The sequence below is a fragment of the Emydura macquarii genome, unplaced genomic scaffold, assembly GCF_026122565.2.
Source record: "Emydura macquarii macquarii isolate MOO-44397 ecotype Brisbane River unplaced genomic scaffold, CSIRO-AGI_Emac_v2 contig_2636, whole genome shotgun sequence".
Classification (NCBI taxonomy): Eukaryota; Metazoa; Chordata; order Testudines; family Chelidae; genus Emydura; species Emydura macquarii.
Window position 1 is genome coordinate 29,209,615 of NW_027132773.1, and position 24,369 is coordinate 29,233,983.

General features: G+C 40.1%; 1 protein-coding gene and 1 long non-coding RNA gene across 6 annotated transcripts in view; one reads left to right on the top strand and one right to left on the bottom strand.

The window, feature by feature from the left end:
- ALG12 (ALG12 alpha-1,6-mannosyltransferase) overlaps positions 1 to 21,033 on the top strand; it is a 23,321-nt gene extending 2,288 nt beyond the window's left edge. For 2 of the 5 annotated variants that reach the window (XM_067564371.1, XM_067564370.1), the window contains exons 2-10: positions 7,707 to 7,888; positions 8,051 to 8,183; positions 9,545 to 9,718; positions 11,070 to 11,264; positions 12,721 to 12,824; positions 14,402 to 14,625; positions 15,741 to 15,910; positions 16,100 to 16,175; positions 20,059 to 21,033. In XM_067564371.1, coding sequence (XP_067420472.1) covers positions 7,727 to 7,888; positions 8,051 to 8,183; positions 9,545 to 9,718; positions 11,070 to 11,264; positions 12,721 to 12,824; positions 14,402 to 14,625; positions 15,741 to 15,910; positions 16,100 to 16,175; positions 20,059 to 20,290 — 1,470 coding nt within the window. In that variant the 5' untranslated portion in view covers positions 7,707 to 7,726 and the 3' untranslated portion in view covers positions 20,291 to 21,033. Of the gene's footprint in view, positions 1 to 7,312; positions 7,458 to 7,706; positions 7,889 to 8,050; positions 8,184 to 9,544; positions 9,719 to 11,069; positions 11,265 to 12,720; positions 12,825 to 14,401; positions 14,626 to 15,740; positions 15,911 to 16,099; positions 16,176 to 18,731; positions 19,715 to 20,058 lie in introns of those variants that run through there. The other 3 variants (XR_010922873.1, XM_067564368.1, XM_067564367.1) reach the window with 3 other exon arrangements.
- On the bottom strand, positions 620 to 3,107 carry LOC137163701 (uncharacterized). The gene is made up of 3 exons (XR_010922794.1): positions 3,058 to 3,107; positions 2,351 to 2,495; positions 620 to 1,665 (listed from the first exon to the last, which is right to left on the bottom strand). It is a non-coding gene; the product is annotated as an uncharacterized lncRNA (long non-coding RNA).
- Positions 21,034 to 24,369: the final 3,336 nt, after the last annotated feature.

Sequence of the window (24,369 nt, forward strand, 5' to 3'; positions counted from 1 at the left end):
GCTGCCTCACATTGCCCTTCTTAGGTCAGTGGAAGTGCTCCTGGTGAGGACACAGACCACCAACCCAAGGACGGTAGTGTGGACGTCAGCCACTGCAGTAATTAAAGTGGTGGCTGTAAGTCCTAACATATGTCGACTTATCTTTGTAGTGTAGACAAGGCCTTAGACTGTCAGCAGTCTGTTTACTTGTAATATCTCTGCAGATGCTCATTTCTATCAAACACCCTTTCTTTAAAGAAAAACTGCACTGACTAGCTCTAATACCTTCTGGAAAGCATCCCCAAAAGGTCTGATGTATGAAGAGACAAGCATGGATAGCATTAACATTTATTAGAAATAAAATATTGCAGGATATTTTGATAACCTGGTTACAACCATGGTCCAAAGAAATATTAACAAGTTTTCTCCTCAGATTTACAGTTGAGTATTACAGCCTTCTCTTTTTGATTGCCCCAAACTCGAGATGTTAAAACCTAGAAAGATTGTAGTATGATAGGCTCATTACCAAGCACATCTCCCCTCTCTTCCCCCCCCCCCAAAAAAAAAAAAAAAAAAAAAAAAAAAAAAAGCCTGGTGTAGTCCTCCTGACTTTAAATATACTTTGAAGGCCAATTCAAAATACATTGTCAAAACTGCTGATACAGCTCAAGTAAAGAAAACTATCCTTATCATTGTGGCAAATTGCAAAGGGATGTAGCCTCCTAGTTGTATTCTAATTCTGATTTTCTAACTTTTAACACTTAGTTAAGTAAAAAAAACCACAACCCTTGTGTTAAAATGTTGATGTTGCAAAACCAAGCACTCAAAAGTAAAGATTGTACAGGCAATTCTGTCTCAGCTCACTCATGGATATGCAGTCTGGTATAGTTTTTAATTACATGATCCCTTACTATTTTTTCTACAAGGCCTCTGCTCCAATCCAGTGCAATGTGGACAATGCTTCGATTAGAAATCAGGGTTGTGTAGTGAATGAAGATCTGTAGGATCACTGGCTTATTTGTTGTAGAAGTTGAAAGGTTTGTAGTCTTTGAGGCAGGGGACTGAAGGAAGAGAAAGGATGGTCTTATGGTTAAGGCAGTTGAATGGGACCCTGGAAAATTTGATTTTGTCTCTGTCAAAGAGCTCCCGTGTGATGCTAGGCAAGTCACTCAAACCAAGCTTTTCAGAGGTGGTCCCTAATTGTTCTCTCATTTTTTTTTAGTGCTCAGCTTGAAATACCTGAGGCCTAATTTGTAAAAGTGCTGAATATTCCCAGTTGAAATAGAAGTCATTGGGAGCTCTGCTGTGAACATATGAAGTGCTATGAAATGTTAAGTACTCTGAAAAATCGGGTCCTAGGTGTTTCAAATTAAGCATCCAAAATTAGTGAACACATGACCTTATTCTCTTGCTACCTCAGCTCCCCATCCATAAAATGGGTAAACTACGACCTCTGCCACCTCACAGGGATGTTAAGATAAATTCATGAAGCACTCAAATATTACAGTGATGAGGGCCATAGGAAAGCCCATAGGGAATTTAATTCTGTATTTAGAGCAGGGTCTGAAGAATGTGCAATAAATAAGACATAGGCCACACATCGAACAATCAGTATAAAACAAAATATTGAATGGCTGCTCAGTCAGTGAATACTGTCCTTCCTGTATACTGAATGATGCAGGGGTTCTGTGGAAAAAAAAAATAGTGTATGATCAGTAATTAAAGGCTATATATATCATAATGCATATGCATCATGGAGGCAAATTACAATGCACAATAATCATAATACTGGCATTTCCTAACTTAAGTGCTTTACTTTGCAACTTTAGACACAAACAGCTATGTTAAAAGAATGTTAATTTCCTAAGTTTTAAACAAACCTTAGCTTAGTTCCTCTTATGCCTCTGACACATTGGGATGTCTAGTTCCTCCAATGATTACAGTTGCTCATTGGTTGTGGTACTGCTCAGGTGATGCCAGTGCATTCAGTATCCCCTATCACTGTCTCCTGCCAGTTCTTCTTTGGCCTTCCTTCTTTCCTCCCTCAGATACTCAGTTCAATTCTTGGTTAGCTTGTCTCCCATCTTTCTGATGGTGTCATGTCCCAATCACCTGATCCTTCTTTCTTTGATATTTTCTAACACATCTATCAGCTCCTTTATTCTTGCATTTATTTTATTTTTCAATTAAATATGTAATATCTTCCTCGGCCATGTGCGATGGGTAGCCTCCAATCTTTTTGTTAGCTCTTGTCATTGGCCAAGTCTCTGCACCATAGAGTAGAATGCGTTGTACAACTGCATGGTATAATCTGATTTTTAGTTTGTTGTGGAGACCTCCGTTTGGCCAGACGTAATAGGGTGGCACCCACCTCTCACGAGCGCCTTCTGGTAGAGAGTGTGCGTGCCTGCAGTTTTTCCTCAATTTCCTCCACTCATGGTGCCGCCCTCTGTTGGCTGCTGTGCTCATCAGACAGGTCTTCGGTGACTCAGCCTTCCTGCCGAGTCTCCCACAGTCTGTGTATGAAAACAAACAAACCCCTTTCAGAGTACACAGTCCAACCGGGCCTATATCAGTGCCCTCAATAATGTCCTATAGTCCTCCCAGGGCTCTGTCCTTTAACAGTCCAACAGGGCCCATCAGAGTACCCTAAGTTGGTTGTATTTCTGTAGCCCTCCCCAGGTTCTAGCCTCAATTTGACCAATAGACTCTATCTAAGTAGCCACATTGGCCAGCTTACGTGCAAAGGTTCCTGCTCTGGGGTGGAGCAGTGCCCCCAGGACTTCTTCACTAGAGACTCTTCATCAGTCCTTTAGTTCTCTGACCCTGGCTCTCTAGCTGGGCCAATCTGGGTTCAGCCCCCTTCTGAGGCATTTGGGGTTCCACATACAGTCCCTTCTCTGGGCCTATCTAAAGTCCCTTTTCTCAAGGAATAGCCACTTCCCCAGAAGTTGTTGGGAGGGACCCAGGTCCGCCCTCTGCTCCAGGCCCCAACCCAGGGACTCTTTAAGTGACACCCGCATGCCATATCCCTTTAACTAACTGCATTTCTCTGGGTCACTTCCCCATGGCCCTTACCTTTGTCAAGCACCAGGAATCCCTTCTTTGTTCCATCAGTCCCTCCCAGCAGACTGAACTCATGCTGGCCTTGCATCTCCTTTTATATGAGTTTGCTGTGCCCTGATTGGCTGCTCCCTACAGCCCTTTTTCTGATTCGCTGCATCCTGCACAGCCATTCTAGGCTGGGGTGTGGCAGAGCTGCAAGGTCTCCAGCAGGGAGCCTCAGGGCCTATCTACTCCCTGACATCAAATGTTTTTCAGCCTTCCAAAAGGGTGTATGCTTTTCTTAATATCATATGAATATCACAATCACCTTCAAATGTCATCTCCCCAGATATCAGAACTGTTCTACCTGTTTGATTTCTTCTCCATCCATGTACATACATTGTCTAGTGTCCTGCCTTTGTAATGTTGGTTTTCTCTGCATTTACTTTCAATCCAATTTTTGCTGCTTCCTGTTCTTCTAATGTAAGGACATCATACCTAATAATATCTGTTCACATGATTTATCTGGACAGAACCCAGCCTGTTGTTCTCAGAATATTCCAACCACTACCTTCTTCATTCTGTCTAGCATAATGATAGCCAATTTTTTGCCTGGGATTGATAGCAGTACACTTCCTCTCCAGTTCATGAACTGAAGAGGATTACCTTTTTTTTGGCAATGGCATGATGGTACTGACTTTCAAGTCTTGTGGCATTTATTTTTTCACCCATATTTCATTACAGAGTTTTGTTAACTGCTCAATCAGCATTTCGCCTGCTACCTTTAGTACCTCTCCGCTCTGCTTGTATTCTGTCAATCCCAGGAGCTATTAATGTTTGAGGCCTTTGATGGCTACTTTAATTTCATCAGGGGTTATTGGTCCCTCTTTTCTATTTCTAACTTAGTATTGGTATTTCTCTCAAAACCTATGCATGATCATTAGCTCTGGACAGTTTAATATGGGATGGAAATATTATTTCCATCATCTGGCTTGTTCTTTAACATCTCTGTCTCTGAGAGGCCCTGAAGAGCATCACCTGTGTCTGTCTAGTTCTTCCTGAGATGTCTTTCACTATTCTGTAGAGCTGCTGGAAGTCTCCCTCTGTGCTACTTCTTCTGCCTTTATATAGCCTTCTCCTGAACCCAGGAAATCTGTCTTGCCTTCATCTGGTTTTTGTTTTTTTGGTCCTTTTCTCTATATTTTGCATCCACCTCTAAGAGTTCTGCCTGTGTCTTGCATTGTTTCTTTTTTGCCTTCAGAGCTTTTGGCTCGTCAGTTGTTGCTCATGTTCCAGGTGTAATCCATGCATCTTTCTTCTGCCCTTTTTGATGGCCTGTTACTTCTCTGCTGTGTCAACTACCAAATCCAAGACAGTTTGATCATGTGTCGTCCCAATTTTCATCAGCCCGGTCTTGTAAAACACTAGAACAGTTAAATGCAATCTGGAAATTGATCAGTGTTTCTTTGTCCTTGAACTTCTTTATTGCTATAAACATTCTTGTTTTCATATTTGTGAGGTTTATTTAGTCTAAATTGTAAGGTGGCCACTCAAAGATAATGATCTGAGCCAACACCTGCTCCTCTGCTGGCTCTGACATCCCTCAAGGAAGATGTCCATCTCTTAGATATTTATACATGGTCTGACTGGTTGACAGTAGCATTATCTGGTGATCTCTGTCTGAGCTTGTGCTGGAAGAGACTGTCTCCTATTTTTAGGGTGTTTTGCCATTATCAGTTTGGATGCCTTCCGCTGCTGTGCTCCTTACTCTTTCGCATCCGGTAGAGGTGTTGCTGATTTGTTCATTGAAGTTGCCTATCATCAGCTTGATGTCATGAATAGGCATGTCATCTGATACTTGGTGCACCTTGTAAAAAGGAGTCTGCCAGATGGTGGGAGACTCTGGCCAGCCCAGTTATCTATGCTGGGTGGCTTATACATAGGAATCTACCAAATTCAGGTCCATTCCAGTTAATTTCACAGCCATAAGATTTGAAAATTGGTCAATTTCATGATTTTCAGCTGTTTTCATCTGAAATTTCATGGTGTTGTAATGTTGGGGGTCCCGACCCAAAATGGGGTTGTGGGTGTGGGGGGGGGGGTGTCACAAACCTGGTGTGTGTGCGGGGGAAGGGAGGGCTTCTATGCTGTCTTCAGGACTGGGCTCTGACGGTAGCAGGAAGGTAAGTCTGAACTCCTCCATGCTGCTGGGAGCATCCCAGCCTGGTTGGGACTTGCAGCTAGAGGCCCCCAGTTGGGACATTCCCAGCAGCTTGGGAGAGATCGGATTTCACAGGGAAGAGCTTATTTCATGGTCTGTGACTCGTTTTTCGTGGCCATGAAATTTGTAGGACCATACTTACACACAAGTCCCAGTATCCTAATCCTTGCAAGGGGGAATCCTGGCATTGTGGGCCTTCTTAAATCTCTTCTGATAGGGAATGAAAAGGAAAATTAAATGTCTCAGCACACCCGATAATAACTTTTTCCTGGAGCCAACTCAAAGGGAATAAGGCAGACAGTACCTTCTGGGTACTGCTAAGCAAACCGATCTGCTTAGCAGTTTTCAAGGAGACCTTCTGGTTGGGCTACTGAAATTGGGCCCACTCTATCAGGCTTATCCTGGGAACTAGGGATAGGGGTGGTTATCTCCTGGATGGGAGTTCCCTTTGTGGCTTCAGGAGTTGCTCCAGCAGTTTTCTGCTCAGGGTGATTTTGCCTCACAGCTGCAAGGCATCCTCCCTACCATACAAGTTTGACAGGGACAGAGGGGTGGGGTTAGCCCTGCACATAGGGCCTCTCTAGTGCCTTCATCAGTGTGTGGTCCATACACCTCATCATACACCTGCTCATAGAATGTGTCGTTTTCACTGCCACCTGCTGCGTTTTTGGTGCATACTTGGATTTATGGGTCAACCAGTAAAGGTAGATGAGGCACACACTTTGCCAGTGGGTGTCACAGGTATTTGCTGACAGCAGAGGAATGGTGAGACTCGGGGTTCAATTCCAGGTACTTGAGGTGTACATGTTCTAGTAGTTACAGACCATTATGCCTTGGACACCTTCTATTTCTGCATCTTGCTGTGTCTGGTCCCTGACACCATCTTCCTCCTGTCTTGGTCTCCCCTCTCTGCTTCTCACCCTTCTACATTCCAGTTAAGTTACCTCTGTCTTCTCTATACTGCCTGGGTGCTATTAGGGAGGCATAAAGAGCACAGAAGAGAGAGACTCCCTAGTCACAGTTCCAGTGCATGGCACCACAGTGGCCTGTAGCAGCCAGGAGGAGCAATTACAGAGAGACCCTCAGAGTTACGAACACGGAATTACGAACTGACTAGTTTAACCACACATCTCATTTGGAACTGGAAGTATGCAATCAGGCAGCAGCAGAGACCAAAAAAAACCCCAAACCCAAATATAGTACAGTACTGTTAAACATTAAAAATAAAAGGAAAGCAGCATTTTTCTTCAGCATAGTAAAGTTTAAGAGCTGTACTAAGTCAATGTTCAGTTGTAAACTTTTTAAACAAAACAACCATAACGTTTTGTTCAGTTACGAACATTTCAGCGTTACAGACAGCCTCCATTCCTGAGGTGTTCGTGACTCTGAAGTTCTACAAAGAAAGTTCTACTCAGCCTTCATTCTCTGAGTGTCTTCAGCAATGGCATAGTGCTGAACAGCAACGTCTCCCCACCAACCTGGTCCTCTAACCCCGCCCCCCATGCTGGTGCACAGTAGTGTAGCAGAGCCAGAATGCTGTGCTGGCACATTCTGCCTCCACCATGCCCCTGGTCCTCAGTTGCTCTGTGAGGATGGGACATGTGCAGTCTAGCCAGCATGAAGGTTTTATATGAGGTAGCATGATTTCTGCAGACAGAATCTGCACAGAATTTAATTACCACGCTCTAATATCCGCCTACTAAGCATGGATGAATTATGATTTTCAGAGCTGTATAACTTGGGCAAATTTGGGTGGGTTTTCATGGGAACAGCAAAAGGCACATTCCTGACACCAGGATGAGCTTCAGTTGCACGAATTTCTTACACATGGGGAAAATATATTGTTTTGCCCTAATTTCATTCTTGTAAATGTCTGAACTGCTTTCCTGAAATTGCCTCAGAAAATAAGCTTGTCTCTCTCATCAACAGAAGTTGGTCCAATAAAAGATATTAGCTTGCCCACCTTGTCTCTCTAATATCCTAGGATCGATAGAGCTACAACAACACTGCATGTAATCATTAAAGTTAGGCTATTTCAGACCAGAGGGAGGGGCAAATTACAAAGATATGAGACCCACACAGAAAACACCATGCCAGGAGCGTCTTCTCTTTTATGCTGGTGGTGGAGAGACGTGGTTTATAGATCAAAGCCAAAACCTTACACTTCAGGCGATTAATGCAAATCATGGAACACTGGCTGAGTACGCTCTTGGTAAGATACTCCACTTGTTTAGTGTGTGTGTGTGTGTGTGTATATATATATATATATATATATATGAAAACCTGATTGATTATTTGATCTGTTAGTCATGCACTAGGCTACCTGTACAATAGCACTGTCTTTCCCTTTATATTTTAATAAAATGCATTAGTTTCCCTTTTTCACTTTGCAGGCACATTGTCATGATGTTAATATTTCTTTTCTTTTCCTTGTCAACTTTGATTTCTGATAATGGACTAGATGTGGATTTCAAGTCCAGCATGGCTGAGAAGAGGAGCTCAGGTGAACAGCCATTCCTGCTTTTGCTGATCATTGCTGTGGTCTTTGCACATTTAAATGTCTGTCCATTTACAAAAGTGGAAGAGAGCTTCAACCTGCAAGCCATCCACGACATTTTGTACCACAGACTGGACTTGGAGAAGGTGAATGGAAAAGGACATTATTATTTATGTTTATGGTCTGTTCAAGAGAATCCGCTCTCTCTTTCCTGATCAGCACAAAGCATAAGGGCATTATTTGTCTAGTTCTGCTACATTCATCTGTTGTTAGACATTATTTCTAGCTTTCCTTTCCTTTCCTTGCAGTACGACCATCATGAATTTCCTGGAGTTGTCCCAAGAACGTTTCTTGGACCAGTCTTTATTGCTGCGCTTTCCAGCCCAGCTATATACGTGCTGTCTAAATTGCAAATGTCCAAGTTCTACTCCCAGCTGATAGGTGGGTTTTAAATCAAATCTGAAAGGAGATCTTTTATACTGCAGAATTTTGCAATACTGGTCTGTAATGCTCTTGTAAGGTATAGTGTTTTGGATCACTGCTGGGGAATATGGTAGTATATTTATTTTATAAGTGATCTTCCAAGACTGGAATTATTTAACTTAATACTAACTTAAAGGTTCCACTCAGCCTTTTTGGACCAGCTAAACAACACAAAGCAAGTTATACTAAAGTAACAGAGTTCTAATAGAAAACTCAGAGGGGGGAGGATGACAAAGGGTATTCAAAATTCACTTCCAACTTATTCTGGACACGTGTTTTATTTAGGCATAGCAGCATCTGCCTGTACAGTCAGCCACACCCAACTCTGTTTTAATCTTCAAAGCAAGCTCTTTTATTTTTCTCGTACACAAACACACATACAAAGAAAAAATTAACATTCCTGACCTAGACTCACTACAGCAGGGTCCTCCTAGTAGCTCAAGCTTCATGGTTCTCTCTTAGCCTGAGGGGTAGGGATCACAGGGCCTACCTGCCCTGTTGCAGCCTTCAGCTTCTGATCAGGGAAGTGTTTATCTCTCCTAGCCCTCCTTCTCTGACAGAGCTGGGTCCCCACTTACATCTTCCAGCTGGGAATCAGCACCAGTCATTGGCTACTGCTTAGCTGGGTTTGCTCATTCCCAGCACCTGTCTTCTGGGCTTCTCCTTTGGCTGCTATCTTGCTCTGCAGGCCTTTAAAGGAGCAGACCACCTTGCTACACCACTCCACATAACAGCATTCAGATTACTGAGCCCTAGCCTACACTTACCTGGCAATTCAGCGGCAGTCAACGGCAGTTACACAATCTAGGCAGAGTAGCTTGCGTAACTCGCGTCAACTACTGTGCTTCCCTTCTGTGCGGCATCTTCACTGCACTGTGCCGATGGGAACCACATCACTTGAGGGGGTGGTTTTACAGTGTTGACTTCTGGATCAATTGAGCGGGTCTTCACTGACCGCTCAATCAATCCATGTAGGTCAATCTGACGAAGGCGACTTTGCCGCCGTCAGTATAGACATACCCTGAGTCACAACCAAACAAGGATGGATTGCATTGGAAACACCACGTTGGATAGTTTTTCCTTTAAGTCTGATCTGTAATGTTGTATTTTAACATAATATACCTGCTTCTTCATACTCTCCTTATCCCATCTTTTAAATATTTTACTACTTAAAATATTCTTTGTAATTGTGCCATAGTAATTTAAATTATTTTGTAATGTGGCATCTTAATATTTCTTAACATTCATCTCTGTTGTTGCCTCCATCAATGATCAACCTGTCATTGCTTTCTTATCTATAATTTTTTTCCTCACAAAAGTCCGAGGAAGTCTGGGGCTCAGTGTGATTTTTGCACTATGGAAGTTAAAGAAAGAAGTTAGAAAACAGTTTGGATCAACTGTATCGACGATCTTCTGTCTAATAACTGTTACTCAGTTTCATCTGATGTTTTATTGCACAAGAACACTTCCCAATATGTTTGCACTTCCTATTGGTAAGCACTTACTTTGAGGATGTCATTTATATTTTGAAATTATTTCTAACTTTATTGAATACATATGGACAAATAAATGCAGTCAGACCAAGTTAATGTGTATATGCTTGATGGCTGGACTGTATCGGAAGGAGTCTGGTGGTTGTATGTTTTATTGCATGTGTGTTAAAATGATTTGTTAAACTGAAGTTGTATTTAAGCTGAATATATGGGGAGTTTACAAAATGACTTTAATTAAATAGAGATTTGACTACATTTATTTGATTTATAAAACATGCAGCCATTGCACAGTCTCTGGACATTCTTGCCATTTAAAATTTGTAGTAAGAGTAAAGCTAGTCTGTGCAGGAGATGGATCTTCCTCAAGAGCCAGTCCGAGATTATGAAATAAGAACCATCACAAACCTCACCACCTCCCTCTCCAAGTGCAATATGCATTTCTTTGACCTGATCTAAACGCATTTAAAAAGTAAGAAATTCCCCAAAACCAAAACATTCCACTGCAGACACAGTTCTCCCCCTGGAGAGAGAATGTGAGAAACAACCAACCATGTGTGACAGATGTGCACTTACTGCACCAGTGGATGGTGCTCAGATGAGGGCAGTGTAAGAACCTACGTAGAACAGAATAGAAAAACATAAATGAATCATCAGGTGACTGTTGTACAGCAGTAACCTTTTCAATGTACTGTGCAAGGTATTGAGACACCTAAAGTACTTTTCTGCTATTCTTCTTTCATATAAACAATTGCTGTAATTGCCACATGGATGCTTTGTGATCATGACTGGTCCTCAATATGATCTTTGTTAGGATGTGGCCCACACTAGAAAAAAAGTTGAGAACCCATAGTGTAAAGAGATGTGACGTGCAGCTAGCCGCCCAAATGTATTTATATTTCCTTGTTCCTAGGAGACACAGGGTACATTCACTTCTTGATGCTTGGATTTGAGTGCCATTAGCATTAATGCAAGGTACATGCAGGTCATGAGAATAACAAGCACACTGGCTGTCACTGAAAAGATTATAATAGTAATAATCATACCTTCTGTATTCAGAAAAGCTTTCAGTACCCTGTCACGTGTGGAGTTGTTCATGTCATTCATTATATATACTCCCCAGGGAGGGATTCCAGACTCCTCCTTTTGTGATACGTCCTTTCCTGGTTAGCAAGGATGTCAGACTAGAGTACATTACGAAGGGTCCTATTCTGCATATCTTTTTCTGGCTTCAGTAGAAGTTTTACTGCAGTAGGAGTCCTGAATAGGGCCCAAAAGAAGGAGGAGATACTTGAATTAAAAAAACCTTAAAGATGTCCAGTGGTTAATATAGTGTTTTTATATCTTTTTACAGTTCTCTTGGCACTTACATCTTGGATACAGCAAAAGCATGGACCATTTATTTGGTTCTCAGCACTGGCAATTATTGTCTTCAGATCAGAACTCTGTATTTTCTTAGGCCTCATGCTTCTGGTGACATTATTAAGTAAAAGAATATCTATTTTAAAGATGCTTTCCCATGCTGTTGCTGCTGGTGTTTTTTGCTTGGGTATGTGCTTATGTTTTCATTGAATTTATCTAATATTTCTTCTTTTTTCTAAGGTCTTTTATTTAAAAATATGCTTGCAGTAAAACTTGCTTATTAGAAAGTGAAGGTTGAGAATAAATTCCCTCCGTCTTCACATTTGTGTTAATTTATTCATTAAACTGGTGAAATTTTACTCTGGGAGAAATATGAGATATTTAGCAAAAATCTTAGGTCTATATTGTTTCATACACAGGATTAAACTTGTGTAGGAGCCAAAAAGTGCTGCACATTTCAACTTGCAAAGTTTCCTAGAGTGCACTGTGGCAGTAAAGTGAGATGGGGTTTCCCACTCACAACAGTCGGGTTGTTGGCCATCGTTACCAGCAAATGGCCTGAGATCTACAGGGCAATTTAGGATTAGATTGTTTGTCAGCATTTATATATAATGACCTAGATGTGCATGGTGCTATACAGAGAAATTAAATAAAATGGTCCCTGCTCTGAGGAGCTTACAGGCTAATACCTTTATCTTCCCAAGACTTGTGCATGTGTTTAACTTCAGACATATGACTAATCCCACTGAAATCATTTAACTACTTTAGATTACTCTCTTGCTATGTCTATGAGTAAATTTTCACAGAATTAGTGCCTGTCCAAACCTGAAAACACATACTATAAAGTATATCTACCACCCTGAGTAGCAAGTTCAGACCGGGCATGAGATGTGATGTGACACAAGATGATATTGAGCAAGAGGGAAGGAGATTTACACCAAACAGGTTCTAGGGATCCTTGAGTTGCCTGGTACATGCTTTGTTTAGTCCTTTATTATTTTATTTCTTTAACTTTAATAGCTTAGGTGTTGGTCACTGCTGAAAAATTGTGAAATCACCTGGGTCACAAGCCATCTGTGGAGGGCTGGACCATATGTGTGTATACCCACTGAGCCTCCTCATGGCAGCATGGCTCATAAAAAGCATGCTCTCAGAGGCTGCCTGCTGGTGGCTGCATCAATACACTGCCTTTTTAGGGGGAGCAGGGGGGGTGTAACAGCATGGAGAGGAGCAGCAATGTAAAATAAATCTGAGCACATCAGCATTCACTTATTCTGTGTTACCTCATGGCGCTGTGAGGTGGAGGATGCTACAGAGAGCAGCCACTCCCCGCTCCACATCCTTCCTGACCCACAGTGCAGACTATTGTTCACACTGGACATAGGGGAAGAACACAGGATGAGTCTCTTTCTAATCCTGCCTGTGATTTCTACAATGAAGTGCAAACTGTGTAAGCACCTGTCACAACATTTCTGTCAGCACGACACAGAGCCTGACCTGGCTCCCATTGGTTTTGATTGGCATTAAATCAGGCTCATAGGGCGCCCTAGTCTATGTTAATCTCTTAGGCAAAAGTTCATCTTGAATGAGCTGTTCTAGACTTGTACAGCTCCTCAGTCTTGGCTATTACTTTTTTCTTCTAGGACTAACAGTTGCTGTGGACTCTGTGTTTTGGAGGCAGCTTCTATGGCCTGAAGGGAAAGTGCTTTGGTATAATGTAGTTTTAAATAAAAGTTCCAACTGGGGAGTATCCTTTAAATATATATATAGGAAAATAAAGACATGGCCCTATGTCAGCTAAGCCAAATATTTGTATTGATTTATTCATGGGACTCAGCTGTGACGTGGTTGAAATGTTTAATGTCAATGACAGAATTCAGTTGAAATTTACCTTATGAGGCCCAATGTCCTTCTCTTGGTGCCTGCTCCTGCCCCATTAAAGTCAAAGGAAGATTTTCCATGGATTTCTGTGGGCACAGGATTGAACTGTTTGTGCAGTCCTGCATTTGTCCTTCAGTCTCTTCACTGCCTTATCTTTCCCTCTTTTCTCCCTCTTGGTTGTGAATTCCACTGTCCTCCCTGTCACCCAGGCCTTGGGCTGCATCTACACTGGCAAAACCAGAACCCATCGTTCCCCATCAGTGCAATGGTGGTAACAGTGGACTTGAAGCTGTAATACAGGCAGCTATTCGGAACAGGATTAGATGAACCAGTGGCAAAACATCTGCATCCTGTCTAGGCTGTAGCTTCTGCTGGTAGCATCAGTGGAACAATGCTGCTATATATTTTTTAAAAAGGGTACAACTTTTCTTATGTAGTCAAGGCTTTGGTGTCATATTCAACTCAGCACCACCCCTGGCAGTTATTCCTTTACAGTTTGCCCTTTCCTTTCCTTTTTTACTGATAAGGGCCCGATTTGAAAATCACTCCTTGACTCCTCCTCTCTTACTTCATTGCTTCTAACCTTGAAAGGAGAAGAGGGTTTTTTATGTGTACATTTTCTCTCTCTATCCCCTTGAATCCAACTGCCTTTCTGGCAACAGTGTGACTTGCTACCCACTTCTTAATTCTCATTGTCTAGCTGTTTAACATTCCCAGAATAGCTTTTGCAATAGGAATAGAGTGGGAAAAGACCTGTGGGTCACATACTGCAATTGCAAGGGCAGCTAAGCACAAAGCAGGGTGGAGGAGAAGGGAAGCTGTAAAGTCAGGCATATTTAAAAAAAGAAAAAATGTTTTCAGACCACATTAACATTTTTCCCAGTACCTCTCCTTCTTGTTTTTCTTGTAATCCTTAAAAAAAAATTTAAATTCAGGATCCCTGTTGTAATTGCAATTAAATGTGTACTTGGCACGATGGTCCATTAATACATGTCTATATCCTACTGTATAGGTTTTTGTACCATACTTATTTTCATGGTATCTGAATGCCTGAGGGGAATGAAGTGCACAGTGAAGGATATACTAATGAAACATACGTTCATAATGCTTATTTCTTTACACAGGAAGCTGGTTAAAAATATTCAAGTGCCTCAAAATTTTGGGGAAAAAACAATCTTACAAAATTTTTCATTGCCCTTTTTATTTCCCTATTTTTCAACAAGTTCTGTAGATGGCTGGAAAACTTGTGAAGAAAACAATCTGCAGAAATGACTAAAACACCTTATTTACAAGTTGTGTGTGAATAATTTGAAACAATGTGATAGCTATAAACTAACTAAACTGATTGCATACTTGCAAAGTTTTGCAGACTATCTCAAAGGATAAAGTTACCTTAATCCAGACATTTGATAAGAACATCCTTAACTTTTTTTTATCTTAAAGACTTCTCCCTTCTTGTGGTATTTTTATTCAGCTCTGCCTCGGGCTTTGGGATGCAGTATTATATTTGTGCCTCTAGGTGCATTGGACAAAAGGACTCGGGTATTAAGTCTACCAACGCTGGGTTTTATTTTTTTGTATTCATTTCTCCCCCACAAAGAGCTGCGGTTTATCATATATACTTTCCCCATCTTCAACATAGTGGCTGCCAAAGGTTGCACACGAATGTAAGTTTTGAGTAATGCTTCTTGAGAAAATTATTCTCGGTTCGAACTTTTGTGGTAATTTACAAGCTGTGGGTCAGCTCTTTTGTCACTTAGAGGGAGAGATTAAATGTAATGTGCCAGTCAAAGGAGGGCATGTATGCAGGTGATGCTAGGGCCAGATTCTGTATTTAGGCGAACTGGTGTGGCAGCACAGGTTGGAAGTTGGCTGCCCTCTACTAGGTCAGCACAAAGCTCTGTAGACTTTCCCCAGTAAGAGCCACAGCAGGGTGCTCTAGCCTAAATTTGGACTAAGGGGCACACTCTTTCTAGCCTAGCAGTGCCAACCAGAAAATGGAAGTAGTTTAGCACTCTTTGCAGTACATATGAGCACCTGTTTGGGAAAGCTTTTGTTACAATCCCAGAATTTGGCCCCTTATCCTGGCCTTGTAACCATATAGTTAATTATTTATGAAATAAGACATCAGTTAAGAACGGAACTGTTACAACACTATACAATAAAATGGGATAACTACTGTCTGACCATCATTAAAATGATTTATTGGAAATCTTATTTTATATACTGTATAAATACAGGTTTTTGTTCCCCTTGATGAGCATGCAGGTTCAGCAGGTGTTTATTCCTAGCATAGTGTTATAATTCAGTTAATTTCACCTACAAGAGAAAGGGGCACATTCCAGTGAATAGCTGTACTGTGTATTACTTTATTCAGGAGACTACTTAATGCTAATAAATGTATTAGGCACCTTTAACTATAGCATTTACCTTAAAGAACTGAATTTAGTTTTACAGTGAAATTTCAAAGTACTTTGTATATTTATTTCTATAGCTAACGGTTAAAATCATGGAAGTGTTAAACTGTTATTGTGAATATTTTGTTATTTGTTGTAGTTGTAATTGTAACCATATGTCATTAAAAATAATTCCTTTAGAAATGGAAGAAATGCAATGTTACAGTTTTTTAGTGAATATAATAAAACTTGCATCCATCCATCCCCACTCTCTTTTTTCCAACAGTAAACCTTTTATGTTTTTAATGTTTTGCCCCAATAACCACTTATAGAATATGAAGGCAAGATCAACAGCTAATTCTCATTCAATATTTTTACCCCTTCAGTTTGAATAACTACAAAAAATCCTGGCTGTATAAACTAGGATCACTTTTGGTTATGACACATCTCTTAATTAATGCTGCTTACTCAGGAACATCGTTATATATTTCACATTTCAACTATCCTGGAGGAGTTGCAATACAGAAGTTACATGAGTTGGTACCTTCAACAGCAGGTATGTAAAGTTGGTTTGAATGTTAAGTAGTGTTCATCTAACTTCCGTTTTGAGGTACTTTGCTATACAGTTCTCATATATACATTGGATAGTTTATTTTGGAATATTTACATTTATGGTTAGTAAGCTAATTAGTTGCAGGTGTACCGTGGCTGCAAGTATTTTGAAACAGTTTTGTTTTTGTTGTAGATGTATCTGTCCATATTGATGTGGCTACTGCACAGACTGGAGTTTCTCGATTTTTGGAAGTAAACTCAGATTGGAGGTATGTCATTAGCAAGGAATTTTTGTCAAGATAGCAAACGCTGTTTTTCCCATCTGTGTAGGTATGTATGTGCTGGCAAATCTGTACTGATTCTTATATAGTGTACTTGTTAAGTTATGACCAAAGGCAATCCAAAGCTGCAGTGAATTTTGGTGAAGTGTGGGGGGATTTCCCGCCAAACACAGAACATCTATCAAGCTTTTTATTTTCTATTTTGCTTGGCCCATTTATTGTTTAAATACCAGAGATAATTTAAAAATGTAAGAGAAAATCAAAAAATCTTTCATCTTTTTAAACTCAACCACCTTTGGTGGGGCCAGACAAAAATGTTTCCTAGATAATGCTCAAAATCCCTCTGTACTTCAGTGGATCTTGAAAAACACATTGTGCTAAATCCATCACTTTTCAGCTGATGAGAGAGTGTAAATAACTTTTTCTCCTGATTTTTAAGGACTTCAATTGAAAAAACCCCCCACAAATGTTCTGGTATTTGCATGTTCAAATAATCGTCTTATTTAAGTGGAATATCCTTTCCATTATTTGGAACATCAAGCAGCAACAGTCACATCCATGGATAAGGGCATCTACTGAGTGTTTTGGGTAATATCAGGAATGAAGTGGTTAACAATTTTGGCATTAAAAGGGCCAACTATTAAGACCAGTTAGAATCAGACCAGTTGGAAAGTTAGAATCTCCAGGTGCTATTGTTCCAGTGTCGCAGGGTGCAGGCTAAAAACACACCACAATGCACTTTCAATCCTCAAGGTCATCTCCACAACCAGGGTCTAGGCCCTTTATTTTAAAATGGAACCTTAGTCAATAGTCATCAGCAGAAAGGTGCACAAAGGGCTTGAAAAGAGTTGTAATTTAGTTCCTGGGCTGATCTGAGAACTCTGACTTTTGGAAGTACAGAGAAGGGAAATTAGAAGGAATACACAATTAGCTTCTGGGAGGAGTGCAGAAGTTATGTTTGGTACCACTTATTGTAACTACGGTGCTTTCTCATAATAAGGACAATACTGAAGACATTAAAGGGGACATTTCCTCCAACACTGCAAGTTCACCTCTCCTTCTGTCAAACTGCTCTTCACATATTGGGATCTGAAGGAAACTCTAAATCCTGAGCTGTCAAATTATTATAGAATGCCCCCTTACCTGTGGTAGGACAGACGTGATAGCTAGAGTGTCCCGATTCCTGTTTATTCAGCAGGTTTCTTTACTAAATGTACTTTGGACTATTTTGTCTTTTCTATACATGATGCCTAGTTTTGATGGATTTCAACCAGTTTTTGTGAGGCCATAACATAATGGGAAAAAGGAAGCAATAGCATTTCTGTCATACTGCCAGATGTTCCACAGTCTTGCAGCCACAGGTGGAGGCACAGTTTGTCCCTCACTGTTCTATTTCCTCATCAGAAAGATGCCTCAAGGAAAAGCTGACTCATCATAAGGATCAACATAGAAGAGGTCAGGGATAAATAGCAACTGACTATCATACACAGGAGCATCAGGTTCTCATCAGATAGAACAATAACACAAAGAATCAGGGTAGCAACACACCTTCCCCTTACATGAGGAAGCAAGAGCCCTGCAGTTGAGTAGAAAATAATTTACTGTCTTCAGATTGTACACAAAAGGACAATCGAATTTATGGATGGAGTGGCTAAGCAGACTCATGATTCATCAGCATAACTGCAGTATATAACCAGAAGTGTTTTGAAGTTAACTTTAATTGGCATGCCCCCATTTTCTATTTGCCTCAAGAAAAATGCGGGAATTTCATTATCTGCCTTCAAAGAAAGACAAAGAAACTTTGTGTAGATTCTAATACTGGATGTGTCCTATAATAGAGCTTGAATTTTCTCAATTAGTGTGAACTCTTTGAAACAGGATGAAAGGTGCTTTAAACATAAGGTATTATTTCAAAATAATATTCAGAAAAGCTTGCATCTTAATGATAGTCTCCCCCTGGCCTAGTAAAGGAGCTATGGGATTAGGAGTTTGTAAGACTGTCAGACGTCATGTTCTCTCCAACTGGTTGACTAGATGTGCCATCTCAAACTGTAGCTGGATCCGATAGGCCTTAAACTACCTAGTTCCTAAAAGGTGGTTTCTTAGGAGAGATACTGATGTAGTTTGCATACATTAAATGTACCATTACACAGTCCGTTTACAGGCATTTTGAGATTCTGCAGAACGTGTTCCATACTATGGCACCATCTTTGAAATTAGTGTTTTTAACGGGATTTTGCAGGAATGAAGACTCTAATTCTATTAACTTTATCCTGGTCCCTCTCGACTTCTCATCACTGCTAGTTGCAGCTCAGAGGTGTATACTGTTGACCAAGCAGTTGCTAGAGGACAAATGTATTTCATATCACTCTTTTCCTCATGAGCTCAATATCCATTAATTTGATTCAACCTCAGTAATATGGAGGCTGGTTATGTCATGTAAAAATAATATAAGAAAGAATTGATCAGTGCTGAGTTTGTGTTAATGTTTTGGAAGATTTTATGCTGGAATTAAGGCCCCTCCTCTTGCTAATCCATATCTAGCAGTTTTAGAATGACCTTCAGATCCCACCAGGGAGGAACCAAGTTAGATGTGAAGGACTGGTGGACATAAAAGTTGACTCAAAGAAGTTTCCTCATTCCCTCTTCCTTGCCCCATTGTTCCAACGTGTAGGAGAAGTGGAATTCTAATTACAGAAGGGAAAGGTAGGGAGCAAATTGACAATTTAAAACATAACTTTAGAAATTAAATATGTAGATAAGGGATTTATTTTTATGAATCTCATTTTTGAACAATGGAAAAGATACACATATAGGGTGAGCATATAAATATTTATCTTCCCCTTATGTGAAAACCTGGTACGCATGTTCTCATGCAGGCTATGATTTAACCTGAATCACTTACTTGAAGAAAATACCATTGCTTTAAGGGTATTAGAAACACAGCATGCCCATGACCTGTATCTACCCCACTTTAATATATTTATCTTCCCAACAGCCCTGTGCCTTTAGGCTGTTATCCCCATTTTTCAGATGGGGAACTGATGAACAAAGGTATTTAGGTGTCTAAAGATGCAGGTAGGCCCAGATCCTCAAAAGTATTTAGGAACCCCACTCCAGTTGATTTCAGTGAGAGTTAGGTACCTAAATATCTGAGGATCAGGGCCCTAGTGATTTACAGAAGTACCTCAGCAGGTTAGGCACTTCCCATGCACGAGCATTTCTGTAAATCATGCTAAGTACCGATCTGCATCTTTAGGCACCTAAAAACTTTTGTAACTCTGGCCTCAAAGTCACACATGAAGCCTATAGTAGAATAGGAATGGAGCCCAGGCTCCCAAGTCCTACACTAGTGCCCTAACCACTAGGCAGTCCTTCCTTGTTTTATCCTGGGGAGAGGAGGACACCCTACTACCACCACAATGTGGGCCCCCCCTGTAACTGCCTGCCAGCAATGGGAGAGTGCCCCTTCTGCGGCATATCCCAGGCCTCCCAGAAAAAAGTCAAACCCACAAAATCAGATCTCCCTGAAAACCAGCCCACTCCTCCTCCCCTGAAAATCTCAGCACATGCCTTGCTCTTGTTTCTCCTCAGCTCTCAAATAGAGGGGCAGAGAGAAGAGGAAATATGCTATGAACAGCTCTCTGAGCCCTATGGATGACCATAGTAGCAGCAGGAAGAGTTGCTAATGGACTGTCTGATCTCCTTTAAACATTAGCACTTACTTCTGTGGCTTCCATAATGATGATGAGAATTAGATTGTTATTGTCCCTTTTATGTTGTTTTAGACAGTACGTCTTTGCAGATAAATAGCGTAACTTTAATATGTTCCTAAAAGAATGCAAATAAATTTGCTGCATGATCCTTACAGGTATGACAAAAGGGAAGATGTTAAACCAGGGGACCGGTTGATGATGTCTTATACACACATACTGATGGAAATGGATCCCATTCAAATATCACATTACAAGATGACCCATCGGCCACTTGCACATATATCAGGCATCAGTAGAATTGCGTTGAACCTTACCACACTACCTCCTTTTACTTTAAACTTAAAAACAAAATTAGTACTATTGGAAAAGCTTACTGACTCTTCTTGACCATAAATCTTAGTGTTTTGATAAAACTTTACTGATTACTTAACCCCCAAAATAATTGCAGTTTGCCATTCTAACAATGCAGTTCAGCAGTTGTAGAAAAAAATACAATCTTTGTACTGATTAACTTATTTACATACACCTCTTTTTCTTACATAAATTACAGAAAGCGTTCCAAAGTCATGTAAATTCAATCCGCACCGTGATTGCATCTTTGTAACATTTACAAGGTCAGCATTATTAAATACATTCTTTAGATTTGCTTTGTATGATCACCTTTTACCAAAGCAGTATATATATGTTTTTAAATGCCTGGTATGAAAGATGTAATGGAGCAAGCTTCTGCTATTCAATGGTATTTTTATAGGTAATCTGTAGGCATTATAGATGTATTGCTTGATGGTTCTGTTGTATGAATTGTGATTTTTCCTGTTAAATTGCTGTGTGAAAATTTAATCTTTTTGTATCACAGCAAAGCCACATTCAGTGTAGCTTTGTCACTATACATAATTGTGCTTGGTAAGCGGTTAAATAATTAAAGTTACAAGAATCCACTTGAACAATTGTACTTCTTGGCAAGAACCACCTAGAGACACAGTTGGGCATTAAAATGCAGTTCATCACATTCTTAAATTGTCCTTTTTACATGTTAAGTGTAAGATTTTCAGAGGAAAATATTTAGAATTTTTTTAAAATAATCCTTCCTCACACAACCAAACTATTTTGATATGTAACAAAGACATGTACCTATAAAAACATTCATTTTTATCAACTTTAGGAAAACTCGTTTCCTTTTTTATAAATAAAAGGGAATTAAGTTGGCCTGGAAGACTTGCAAATGGATATGACTAGAACATATTTGAGACAAATAAATGTACTATATGCTACAGGTTGGGTTGGGTTGGGTTGTCTGTCCTTGTATTTAGAGATCATACTTCAAGAGTGATTCACTTAGCTTTCATCCAGTTTAGACTAAGCTATATACCCCCTCACACAGAGATAGGATAAAAATCAGCACTGAATCCACCACCTTTCACCAGTAATACCTGCTAAGTAAACCTATGTAGTCTATTGAAGTAAACAAGGGATGTGGTCTATCAATTAAAATTGTGACATCTTATTTTCTTAAACATATGAGACCTAGCATGGTGAGAGGTCCAGCAGCACATGAAAATTCAACGCCACTGACAAGTATAAACTTGATGGCGTACCACTCATGAAGTCTAGTAATAAGAGGATGTACTTCTTCCATATTGTCTGAAAATTTAAGAGGTAAAATATTTCTTATTGAATAAAAAAGTTTTTCCACTGAAAAAGAAGCAGGTGCTCACCTTCACTCATAAAAAGTGCATATTTACAGTTCTAGGATTTTGTTTTCTGTTGCTTAAGCCCTCACCTAACCTTCAGTGCTCATGCATGTGAGGAACCGATTATACTGGGTGGAGCCTGCCCCATTGTGGCTGTTCAGACTTTCCCAAGCAGCACTCTGGCAAGGCTGACCTGCTAAACCTGTTACTCCAGTCTTTGGTTTCCCTTGAAATTGCCATTGGTAAAGTGCCATCCATTTGGTTTCCCTTTGGGAGAAAAACTTATCTAACTCCCTTCAGAGTCATCCTGAGCATCAAATAGCACGGGAGGTACTGAAGAAAGTATAAGTGCAAGTTTACAAGACACAAAGGAAAGTTTTGAGTGAGTTCATCTCTCCAACTCTCAAAAGTTCAGATTTTTTTGGTTTTAAAGTTTGGCAACACAGTTTCAAAGGCACCAGCATTTAGAAGAGAATCACCTATTTTTAGGTGTATTGTTAAACAAAAAATAATCTAACTACTATTAAACCTTAGTTTGCAAAACTCCCATTGACTTCAATAGGCACAGGATCAGGCTCTGTGCTTTTTTATAGTCGCCCACCAAAACAAAAGTTTTAATTGTCAAGATTAAGGTTAGCATGCCACACTGAAATAGACATCACCCAGTAGAGAGGCAACCATGCATTTTCAGATTGAATCAGGAAGTATTGCACGATTTACTTCTTTGTAGTTGGTTTTTAAGGTTTTGTTCCTTTGGATAGCTATAAGTGAAGTTAGTAAATAGGTGGTGCAATCTGTCATTGCTTGATTGGATTTATGAACTAATTTTCTATCTTTCCATAAATGCCTGGGGTGGGGTTTTTTGGGTTTGTTTTGATAAAAGCTTTCAGAAAGCTGTAGCTATCTTTAAATTTTGGAAACATATTCAGAGGAGAAATAGCACCATTATGTGTTGCTCTCTTGGTGGATGAATCATTTACAGGCACAAATCTTGTGTGTTATTTACAAATCTCTTTTACACTGAAAGTTGTCTTTAAAAAGCTTACCATATTGGTTAGTTTCTGTAAAATCTGAACTTTTAGGTATCATGGTTAGCTAATACATAATGCTTCCAGAACCTTACCTTCTAAAGAACACCACGCCATGTCTTCTTTCAAAATGTTATCCTCTCTGTTCACAATGACAGAACATAAACGCAATGCACTGAAATCTTGCAATAGATATTTTGGAATGAGCTGGTCACAGCCTTCTTTTCTCCTTTACAATCACTCTGCATACACTTGCACCTCTCTTTTGTGTAACAGAATTGTTATCAGGTATGCAAGTTTGAGGTTGCATCTCTGCCCCAGAAGAAACAGAGTTAAAAACACGGTGATAATTTGAACATGACTTGCATTTTGGGGAACTACAACCTTAACTCTCATTAGCCTTCATGTTATTGAAAGATAATATACACACAGCTTACCTATAGCTGATGAAAATAAAGTTGCAGCATAAGTCTTCTTTTGTGGATGAAATTTTCAATTTTTTTTTTTTTTTTTAAAAGCCTCTTCTGGAGAGGACCTCTGCTGCAGTCAGGAGGCCCATGCAAGAGAATCTTTAGAACTTTTGCCCTATTTTTTCCCCAAAATTTGGGAGTGCTCTTCATAGAGCACACTTATAAACAATAGACGAGTATTATTTCCCCAGAAACACCCCTCTCCCTCACCCTCCCTCCAAAATACCCTTTCTTTTAGTTCTGAATGCTTAGATTTCCCCTACGCAAATGAGTTTAATTCTTCAAACAGCTATAAGAAAACAAAACCACAAACCAAGCATATCAATATAAGCAAGACTGTTTGACCACAGCTTTCACTGTTAGTGGGTTACACAATTGGCCACAGTTTTGTCTTAAATGTAGTTTGCCACTATGACTGGTTGAAAGTGGGCGGGAGAGCAGGACAGGAATAAAAGCATAATTCATGAGAATCCTAACCTTAAAAGTTACACTAAATTGTTTTTCTAAGGAATATAGTATTTTTGCCCTAATGAGATTTTTCCCCTCTACAGTGGTGGGTGTTGATCCTTTTAATGTGTCCCACAGTGTAGTAACAGTTGAATTGCATTAAATTTGTTAATATAAAGTTACAGTAAAGGGATCAAATATGAATACCCTAAGTTTTAATTTCAAATCTTATTATAGGTGGGGCTGGTAACACTGCTGATACCTTCCACTATACTACTGGATTTCCGTTGATTACTTTGCCAAACTTTCACTATTTGGACTGAAATTTTCTGGCTGGGTTTCTGCCTCTGGCTGAACTTTTTTGGGGGAAAAGTTTTTCCAGTCATTTCCAAGCGAGAGACTAAGGAAAAATACATGGTTTTGCCCATGCTAAAAAATTCTAGCAATCTTTTCTTTGAGAAACTTGGCTCCTCCCATGCTTTATATGGCAGGAGGTGATCTTCAGAACAGGGATGTGCTTTTTGCCATCCCTATGAAAATCACCGGATGTGGCCAAGTTACATCTTTGAAAAATTGCATTTCAGACACACTCAAGACTTTTAGTAAGAGTTTAGCAGCTAAAATCTCTGAAGAGATTCTGTCCACTCTGAGCATACTCAGGCCTCTCACAGCTTCCAGTGCTTTCCAGACTGTGCATGCACTATTCCAACAGAGTGACTGAACACGCTTCAGCCGAGGGGTATAACAGTTCAGCAGGACTTCTATAACTACGGTTCCCAGCCTGAATGAAGTCACGGACTAGAACTGAGCAGAGAAGCCCATCTTTCCCA